The 11056-nt window shown below is 39.0% G+C and overlaps 2 protein-coding genes across 2 annotated transcripts in view; one reads left to right on the top strand and one right to left on the bottom strand.

Moving 5' to 3' along the window:
• Positions 1 to 8173, top strand: part of LOC100177185 (serpin A3-5) — a 19786-nt gene extending 11613 nt beyond the window's left edge. The window contains exons 9-10 of the mRNA XM_026840602.1: positions 537 to 546; positions 6839 to 8173. Coding sequence (XP_026696403.1) covers positions 537 to 546; positions 6839 to 6840 — 12 coding nt within the window. The 3' untranslated portion in view covers positions 6841 to 8173. The remainder of the gene's footprint in view (positions 1 to 536; positions 547 to 6838) is intronic.
• Positions 1366 to 10783, bottom strand: not7 (Not7 protein). Its single transcript, NM_001032439.1, is given in 6 exon segments — positions 1366 to 3282; positions 3510 to 3681; positions 4277 to 4391; positions 6619 to 6648; positions 10210 to 10297; positions 10655 to 10783. Coding segments are annotated over 6 exon segments (642 nt in total). The 5' UTR covers positions 10740 to 10783; the 3' UTR covers positions 1366 to 3130.
• Positions 10784 to 11056: the final 273 nt, after the last annotated feature.

Raw genomic sequence — 11056 nt, 5'->3', positions numbered from 1 at the left:
GTCATGACGTCATAGTCGCCACCATTACGGAGCCCACGGCATAGCATTTTATCATTGCTGGGTGCTGTTTTTCGTTTAAATTTTGCGATTTTTTAAAAACCAAGCACTTCTGCGCGTAAAAATGGCTTTCTACTAATGTTATATCTTATCACAATAATAAACCTCACAAAAATAATCAACTTTTATTCAACACTCAATCGATTAACGAGTAAAAAAACAGAAAATATCAAGTTTACTAACCAAAAACAAAAAAGAACATGTATAAAATATAAAAATACAAACAAAAACGCATAACATTACCATAAACTGGTGTAGCTGCAGTTTTGCATGTAAATTGCCGTGATTTTACTTTTTGGCTCACAAACTTAACACGTATACCCGGCAACGAAACTTAAGGTATCTTTGTAAAATTTGCCTAATATCGAAGTGACATTAAGGAAAACAATACTGAGTTACTATTTTTAGTCCTCTGCTTGAATTAGTAAGTTACGGGTCTTTATGAAATCGGAAAACGCGAACACCTTATCTGCTAGTACTTAAGCAATTTGGAGCTGCATGTCCACTCATGTTGGATTATACATGTAGTAAAGAATGGCTCTGTAGATTCGTAGGTATGATCATATACTGCTAGTATTAATCGCCAACGTAAAGTACCCTTTTAAACCACACTGTACGCCGAAAACCAGTCAAAATATTAATTTACTTCACATTAATTCCAAGATTTTATATTATATAACAAGATTTATATTAGGAATTAAATTTTATACGTTAAAACAACCGCTATATGTGTTTTCTAGCTTTGTATCGCTTACAAGAACTAAATGAACACATGCCGACCATGCATTTGTATAGGCGATTCACGCTCTGTGGGCTCCGTAATGGCGGACACGAGCGCCGTTTCCTAACTTGGTCTATACTAACTTTGGTCTCTGCTATTATTGTGGGCGTATGTGTCCTTGGGAAATACACGTAATGGCAATTGCTCCAACCCAGTGGTCACTAACGGGTTGTCCAAATTATAAGCCACACATAAAAAATAACCCACAATGTTAAATACGTGGTTAATCGTAAGCGAGCAAGAGGTTATAAGAGAATACTCGTAATATAACGACTACCATTGCCCACGAGTATAAAGCAAGTTATATTCAATTCATGTCTCTACTCGTTTTACTACAGGCCGTGGTACCGTTGACACCTACGAATAAATTTTATATTTACCTTTTAATTTTATTTATTCTATTTTAATAATAGCCAAGTACTATAGTTACAGGAGTTTATGACAGTTGTCTTAAAAATCAATTTATTTACCGTAAGCTGGTCTGCTTGACTGTCTTAAAATTCTATGTATTTACAACATTCTAGGGTGCAATGCAAAAGTGGTTTTATTACTGAAATAAAATTTTATGCTTTCGATGCGGCAATATTGTTACAATCAGTACAGAATAAAACGAGACAAAGTATATATATGTACAGTAGTGCTATATACAGTATAGATATCATTACAAACAACGGAAATCAAATCGGGGGTTAGGGTTATGGAATTTCAAAGGAAAAAAGCAAAACTCGCGAATAAGTTAATTTCAACGAGAGAATATAGAGCTATATAATATATTACTATGGTACAGGTGGAATTTTAAAAAAAGGTCCGTGAAAAATGAAGCACAGAAGTGCGAGAAACATTGTAGGACCCATTGCGGATATAACGTGTGAAAATATGCTTCATATTAAGCTTCGAAGGGACAATGAGAAAAGGGTGATTATGTTTATGGGGCTGGGTGAGAGGGGGGAGGGGTTCAGGCTGGTAATGAAGGAAAATCGCATGAAAACTGTTTACAACACTAGTGAAACTTGTATACCTGAGTACAGTTTTAACCTTTTTACCAATAGCGATTCCCATGCATGACTCGCAAAATTTACAGAGCACATATATATCACGCTATGTACGAGAGAAACATATAGAATGTACACACAGGGATTTGTGAAGGTTTACATATCAAAAAATAGAGTTTAAATAAGTTTACGAATACACTCTCGTTCCAGTGAGAGACACATTTTACACACAGAAAAATAGAGAGCGTGCTCTCAATAACAGTTTCCATTTTATATAAAAATTTCATTAAATTTGACGCGAAATAAATTAATCAAAATATGCACACATACACACAGAGAGAAAGATCTTAGCATCAATAGAAGTCTTACACAGGTAAATCCAAAGCTGCAGAAAAGGTTAAAATTTACAAATATATTGCGCAAGCATAATGGGCAGGTATGCTGGCGGGCTAACACCAAATGTATGCGATATATGCATGGTGGTTTCAATTTAGAGCCACAGTACGAACGAGACAGTAAAAACTCCATTTTTGCATGTTTAGACGTCAAATTGAATGGAAGTTAGAGGGCTGGGAACAAGAAAGCCGCTCTGTTATGAGCTTTAGTCGTGTAATGTTAATGCATAGCTGTCACAGCCCTGAATATCACAGGGATTGATAAGAAATTGAATGAAGTTTTTGTTTCAAGCTTGCATAATTTTTCAAGGCCAAAGTACACTTGTTTTGATTGGAATTTGCGAATTTTTAAAGCTCATGGTCATTGGGTGTGACGTTTTGCTCAGTTGACGCGTGCAATTTAACAATAATCAGCACAAAAATAGAATTTAGATAAAATTTCGCGGCGTTTAGTGTCACAGTGGTGACTATTTAAAAAGATTTGTTTTTTGAAAAATATGGATTTTTTGAAAAGTTTCGACCAGCATTGTAGTTCACAAATGCTGGACAACATTTTGAGGTGCAAAATTAAATCTAATTAAAGAAATCGCTGTTTTTAAAAACTGAATTCCAATGAATACCAGCACCTTGGAAGGTGTGCCTATTTATGCAAAAGTCAGAATTTTCTTTGACCAAATTACCAGAGAGGTAGGGATTCTACCGGTAAGAACCTTTTGAGACGTGTTTGACTGTTGACAAAATTTCCTCTCCAGCGAGAAAAACTGGCACCGAATTTCAGATTTTTTCTAGCATGTCGAATTAAAATAGATGCTGCGAAATTTAAGCTAAGAATTTGTCTAAAAACACCCGTACTGAGAGGAAAGTCGAAATAGAACACAGCAGTGTCTCTTGAGGTGCCCGGCGGATTATGTGGCAATTTTGGCTTGTTTCACTCGTGTTGAGAGGCTCAGTGCTTTCGGCACGTTTATTGTTATCAGGTTGGGTCGGACCGATGATTGTAAAGCGTGCAAACTCTCACAAGCTTCACTGCAGTCCATCACGTCAATGATCTCTTCATCTGAAATTATTGGGTTAAACATTAGACACAGAATGTAAACCGGAAAAAAAATCCAACCAAAAACAATTTTCCTAAAAAACATCTCAGAAACTGGGGCAAATCCAACCAGTCAAATTATATACAATAACTGATTCATTTCACTGTATGTGGAATTTTGGGCAGGATTAGCCCATTACCCTCAAAACTAACTGAAAGGTCAAAATGAAATAATTTTCTAAAATTCTTACCTTTATCAGAATCATTAGATGACTCTGATCTTCCAGAAGACCAGGAAGAGCCAGTCGAGTCTCTTCTGCGACGGGAGATCTCCAACTGATGAAGTCGATGACGTAACAATGCTCCGTGTTCTTCCAATCGAGTCTTCTCGCAAATAACCGCCTGCCTCTCATGCTTTAAGTTCTAAAAATCAGACGAGTTATTGTATTGGTGTGGGTGAGGTAAGATATTATATACATGGTGTTCAAGAACTTAAGAACCATGTAGATTTTTTTATAAGAATACAGCTAAATCTCAATTTTGTTAATAACAGACAGTTTTATAAAGAGAATTGTGTTAATAATGCCGATGGTAAAGAATTTCAGCTGTTATGTTATATGTTAGGTTTGATTAACAAAGGGGATATTCTAATATATTTTCTTAGAAATCTAAATGCTGCCTGACTTCTGGGATACCCATATATTTGACAATTTGGAAAATCTATTTGTGATTACTAGGTTAGAGCAATGACCTTTAAGTGTCTTGCCCAAGGGAACAGCATACTTAGGGAAAACTGGAGTCTTGACTTTAAAAGCTATATATATATATTAAAAACTGTTGAAACATTAATACTTCCTAAGAAGAGCGTTCTAACCAGGGCATTTTACTGCATATAACTTACATGCAGTGTAGGTAAAGGCAAAGTTACAATTTTTAAGTAATTGTCAAAATTTTATTTTGTAAAGGGGTATAAGGTGTTTAATACAATTAGATTTGAGTTAGTAACATCTGTAATTACCTCTATGAGAGCTCGGGCTTGTGTGAGTAAACCAAGTGTGGTGTGGCGGGTTGCATCTTGGTTGAGAGGGACAATTGCTTTTAACCCATCAAGGCAGTTACGCAAGTGAGCACGTCTAAATAAAAAGAGAAAATAATTATATATAGTTCTGTTTTTGTTTTGATTTTAAATATATACTTTAAATTTAGATTAAATTTTGGCTGCAATTTAACTTGGAAGTAAAACTTTTAAGGTATACAACAATGCATGTAAACACCAGTGTGGATTTTAAAATTAAATGGATTGTGTAAGATATATCAGATAAATCACAGTGCAAGAGATTGTTATGTTAGTTATGGGATAGATTATGGGTTAGTGCAATTCAGAATAATAAACAGTTTCTGGCTGCAAAAGAATGCAGACTTGCAACGCTGGAAGCCATCGCAGTTAAAAACATAGGAAATGTGGCTTCTATGGCTCAGTGGCTTGCTTTGAGAGCGATCGAGGAAGTCCTAGCTAAGTATGCGATGCAAACAATGAAAGAGAGAGATGCGAGCGGATACAGCGTGCTGCGATGAAGAGAAAAAAGAGAATAAACGAGAGAGGCAATCAGCTGTTCGTCCTAAACTACGGCGAAGAAAATCGGAGCGTCCGATTGGTCGAGCGCTTGCTTGAGTTGAGTAACCACGCCCAGCGTGCCCTGGACGTTGTTTATACACGGCGTCACCATTGTCGATGGACCGGTCATTCTTTCGATGCTACAGACTCCATTTAAGGGGAATGTGTAATTGAAATACCCAAGCGGGATCTAGAAGCGTAGAGACACGTGGCAACAACAAACCACTTGGTCGACGCTAAATTTAGCGATCGTGGAAAGCGACGGCACTTGAGTTCGAACGTGTTTATGCTCGAATATCGCGGCGGCCAAGAGGAACGTTAAAAGTGGCGGCCGCTCGACCGTGCAAGCTTGGAGACAAGTAGGTCGCCGCAAGGTTGAACTCGCAGGGTTACTATGCGCTTGTTTTCGCTCGCGCGCTGCCATCCGGAACTTAACGGATTCAGGCGGCAAATATTTTGAGGCGGGCAAGAACGCTAGAGCTACCTAACATGCCGCGCGGTTTCCTACGGAGATAAAAATATGAGATACCGCACGACCGGAGACTTTAAATCGCTGCCTGTGCCGGTAAAGTCATTGTTTTCTCAGGTGACCAATTACCCGACCTCGATCAATGCAGGCTGTGTTATACAACCAGGAACGGCCGAGGTTAAATTTAGCCAATGTTGGCCACGGGTTATATGAACATGGCCGAAAAGTTGGTAAACAGCATGAACTCGCTGCACGTGCAACCTGTTTATCGACTTCTTGGTGACGTCAAGGCCATGGTCTACTATCTACGATTTCCAGCGAGTGACGGTTTACGAATTGTTTACGAGCGCAGCGAACTTTCCAGTTCCGCTAAGTTGTTTTCGTGCTATGGCAGCGAAATTACAGTTAAGTGCCGGGATAACGTGTTTAGACATCAAAGTGATAATGTGGGCTAATTATGGCCAAGTTAATTCATGGAAAAGTTTTAATTGAAGAGTAAGACCGAACGACACGTTCTTCATCTTAAACGAAATTACGCAACACTGTAAGTGTCACAATACGCGCAATACACTCATAAATACCGAGGTGTACCCTTTGTTGCCAAGGTGTTATTGACCTATTTAAAAACAGCCAAAGAAAGGCGCGCACTGTGTTGAATAGCGGGGCAAGAGCGTAGGTAGCAGCGGACAATGGTGCCACGCTTGCCAACTTCTGTTGAGGTCGCCAGTGTTTCCAGATGATTTTTAAAACATTCAAGAATTAGAATGTTCGGGTATATGTGACACACTGATACGATTGATTTTTGTTAAGTAAATAAATTGTGTGTCGTTTTTAATATTTGAATTGAAAAACTATTGGTCAACACTGAAATGTTACAATGAAAACAAGGTTTCTTCAATACAAGCGAGTTGTTCTAATTAATAACCGAAGCCAAATAGTCACTCTCTATGGTTTGTTCAGCAAATCAATAGCGTCGGATTCTCGACAATGAAGAGGCCAAAGGGAGAGGCGTATTGTGACGTCACAAGCGTCGCTTATTCACGTGGAAACCATGTGACAAGATGGCGGCCCCCAGAAAAGCAATATGGTCATAAAGTCAGTATCACGTGTGTGGTGAAATTTCAATATAAATACAACACAAGTAGTGCAAACCCCGTGGTTAAAATGTAAGGTCATTAATTATAAGATGACAGCAGTCAAAGTGAGCATGCGTTGTGGTTACCACACCTGACAACACAGCCAAACAATACACGTAAATAAAACTACATATGCCCACCTGTTTTTTTCCAGCTCGTTGTGCGATGTTCTGAAACAAAAAGAAATAAATTAAACGTCAGTCAGCACTATGCACTTAAAATATATTGTGATACATAATAAAAGCGGGAGTGTTTAAATTGAAAATATCCGCTGACAAATGAATTCGTACCAGCGTTACTTAACCAAGCCGATAAGCCTGCTGTGATTAGAAGGAACTAATAAAAAAGAGGAACTAAAGTGAGATTAAATAACTATAGGATTACGCAAGCAGAACATGCGCATATTGTAACACGTTATAACACGTTGTAATGCGGACACAAAACGGACAGGAAACGATAGACATTCAACTGATAACAATAACATCCGTTAACGCAGTGCAAACAATAAAATACTGTAAGATGTGATGACACGGGGTATGGTAGACCGATATAAGCAGCGTTTTGTAATAGGGCGTGAACACCCGGGCTTTTCAACAGCTGGGACATTGTCAATGAGCAGGGAAGCATCTGTTTCACACTGGTCATTTCGTAGTGACGAAAGAAACCATATATTTTAAGATTCGGGTACAGTTCTTTCGAAAAGTGGTGCGTTTCAACACGCTACATGTTCAACTTGTGATAAAATATCACGCGCAACGTTCGATCAGCAGTATATTCGTCCTTATGTTTAATATTAGTGTGTGACGCATTTATTCCAATCATCATAATGAACTGGATGTTAGTTAATTACGTGTGGGCGATCTGCTTTAGCTTTATGTAGTCGGCTACTGCGTTACGGATATGAGTGAATTTTTGTTGTTGCGTGACCAGCTCCAATATTACGCTGTAATATGCAAACAACGAGGCGGAATTTACCATTGCGCCAGCCATCTCAATACACAAAATGCTCGGTACACAAATCCCGCACAGGGGAGTTTACCACCTACGCACCGAAATGGGGAACTTGTTTATGGTTTGGTCTTGCGACAGAACGGGTTTCCAGGGCACATGATACAGCTAGTGTAACTGATAATATGATATATTACGACTATACGTGGCAAGCACACGTAGGTATCGAAACCTAATTCTCGGTCGCCATTGTTGTGATGGGAGTATTTGCATGGAGAAAAACGTCTTTCTGTTTCATGTTTACTTTATTCTATTTAGGAACTCAAATAGCAAAGTACAATGTTGCACCAGCGCACACCATTACGTGTGGCAGCGTGTGCAAATACACGCATAACAATACAAATACGAAAAGGCAAACACTTTATTTTTCTATTGTGGAGAAGTAGATTACTGGTTAGTCGAACAAAGGCCAGAAGGTCACACTCAGTGTAAAGTCACCTCGATTAGCACCTAGAGATGTAGAACTATGAACGCGTGACGTCATATATACGTTAAGGAAATACGTAGAAGGTATAGATATACGCGCCCAATCGTGTGGTGCCACGTGGGTACAATCAACATGAGTCAATCCTATTCAGGTGGGCCAAGTGGTTAGTGTTAGTTGCGTATAATGATTATGGATCTGGACGGCCCTGAAACTGACTAATTGCGAAAATAGGACGGCGGTGAACATCAAAGATTTACAAAGAGAAGCGAAACAATTAAAACATCGAAAGCGATCTTTGCTGGCCAATCGTAAATACACCGAGAACAAAAAAACTGCAAGCGAAACAATGTTCACATGCAGTGTAGCCGCGGGCGGTTTGTATACGCGTCTGCCGTTTACGAGCGCAGTTGGAGGGCTACAGCCATCATCACTTTCGGAATTAGAACCATACACGTGGCCGTCACGTTTACGACTGAGTTGTTCTACCAATTTAATAACAGGCGTCGACCCGCGTTCATTGCCTTAATTAAGTCTAAAGTGGTAACCGCAGTTTCAGCGATGTCGCTTCGCCAGGGAAGCGGCCATTACTAGACCCAGCCCATTTAATTTCCGGTTTCACTGTAGAGAGACGAGGGAAGCGGAGACGCCGTGTCAAGTTTCAATGTTGAGATTATACGCTTGCGAAAATTCTCAACAGGGGATGTCGGATGTGAAAACAAATAAAGTGAAAAACACCAGCGTTTGGTAAAGGGGTACTGCACTTTAGGTTAAAAATTCCTTGAATGTTTGGCCCGAATGAGAATTCCGATTGAAACCTAACCGCTGGTTACAATAAAACTTCGACATGACGTAGAAAACTCGGCGTCTCTCTTTTGTGCGTACAACAACTCGAATCTTAGTCTCATAAAGCAATGGCGTTGACATCTGTTCTGAATCAAGCTGGTATTGATCTACGTAGGGGTCGTACGGGTTCGTGCGCCATGAGAATAGCACTGCGGTTCAATAAACCCAAAACGGCAGCTTGTATCACCTGGTTTACCTGCACACGTGTGCCCGAACATGTGCGTCACATGGCGGAAAAGGAACCAATGACGTCGCACGCCCACCGAGCAGCAGTGATACCAAAACGGTTGATGTGATGACAAAACCCTGTTGTTTTCCGATTAAACGAATTTAGCGGTGGAAACACTCGCAGAGAGTAACTATGATGCACACCATGTTGAGCCGCGGTATATACACATTCACGTAAGAAAATGCGTTCACCAGTATAAAAAATAAGCAATGCGATGTATTTGGGAGACGACAAACACAAAGCAGCCTTCTTTGGTCTGGTTGTGATACAAGCCTCGCCCACAAATAAGATGCAGATACGTCACTTGTTCGTGACACGACGTCATATTATAATAGCCACTTCCTTTATATTACGAACGAGCAACCGTTGGTCGTTCTGCCTCGTTGTTCTATTGATTGCAAACATGCTTGATGTGAGAACCTTATGGGGCGTACAATTTACTGCGCTGTAAAGACTAACGATGGGCAATGAAACAAAACAACCGGTTGCTTTAACACCCCCTGCAGATACGCAAGTCATAGCCGACGGCGACATTCGAACCATAACTTCTCCAATACCGATATTTTGATCTACAAGCAACTGCGTCGTATTGACAGCAGCGTTAAGCTTGGATAAGATAGCAACCTACGGCCGTTGACGCGACAGAGAAATTCTCGCGCATGTGCTTGTCCCGACACGCCTTTTTACACCAGTGTGTGAGACGAAACTAGTTTAATGTTCAGGCCCTACATTGCTGTTTGCGCAAGGTGGGCAGCCGTTACTGAAATGTTGCGGTAAACATTCATGGTCTTCCCTTGATGGAATGTGCTGACCCAAGGAAAAACTATAGTAAACTTGAATTTTCAAACATAATAAACAAAACACCAAAAGTGAAAGATATGCCTATGTGTTAATTTTATGTATTTATTTCCAGGTGCCCATTTACCACTTATGAAATATGATAGGCTATCATACAAGCTCCTTGGTTTAAATAGATCAATTGGCTGAACAACAAGGGTCATGTTGCAGAGCTTGTCAAGAGTACATATTTAAAATTAAAAAACCCTTTCTCCTTAACAAAAAGCCTGCTGTTTGAATTTAAAGCAGAACAATTAAAAAAGTAAGATTAACCTTATGGTATTGTGAAAACTGAAAACAACATCAGAATTACCATCAAAACAGAACAGTACTGTTCATGTACTGTAAACTTGGCTAACCTAAAAGCAAACATATCAGTTTACATACCTGTTTTGAGATCTTCTTACAGTTTTCACCTTAGTTCTGAAGTTTTGACCAATTCTATATGCAGGTGTGGCATATCCATGCTCGGTTTCTGCAGGAAAACAAACAAAATGTTAGTTAATGATACTCATTTAAAAGTCATTAGTCAAAGTTTGCTTAAACCATAAAACCAAGGCAATCTCAATAACAGACCTAGCCACATGCAGTGTATAATGAACATACTGTTTATAAATGTTTAATCTTTTCGGTCTGTTTAACAAACCTCCCAGGGAATTGAAACACATATGTTCAATAAAACTTGTAACTAAAAAACATCATGAAAATGATATGTGTGATTTAACCAGAGTACAACATTTTTGACGCCATATAGTTTACAATACAGCATAGGTAAAGTAAAATACAGTGGAACAATAAATAGAACAACAATTTTACAGCAGATTAAACTGACCTCGATCTCGTTTGTCCTTGTTTTCCAGGAATTCTGCAGCTTGCAGCAACAAGTCAACTTTTCCAATTTGAAGTCCTTTCAACATGGTATCAGGCAGCGTAAAACTACAAACACAACTTACAATTACAGGTTACACTAAAATGGAAAATAGAAAATGGATGTGAATAGGGTAAACCAAATAAAACAAGTTCCTCTTTTAAACAAAGACATGGTATGACTATGTTAGGCAAAACATTATGATACTAACTGCCTGGTATTATAATATGGTTGGAATATGAGTGCAAATTGGTAGCCAAACATGCTGCATACAGAGCGCAACCTATAGATATACATAATTAAACATGGTTCTCAAGGGACTGCCAACGTGGCTATATATCAACCAAAAGACAATTCTCTTCTATC

Source organism: Ciona intestinalis, chromosome 1, assembly GCF_000224145.3.
Source record: "Ciona intestinalis chromosome 1, KH, whole genome shotgun sequence".
NCBI lineage: Eukaryota > Metazoa > Chordata > Ascidiacea > Phlebobranchia > Cionidae > Ciona > Ciona intestinalis.
The sequence above is the reverse complement of the archived record's forward strand: the minus strand, read 5'-3'. Positions and strand labels throughout refer to the sequence as shown.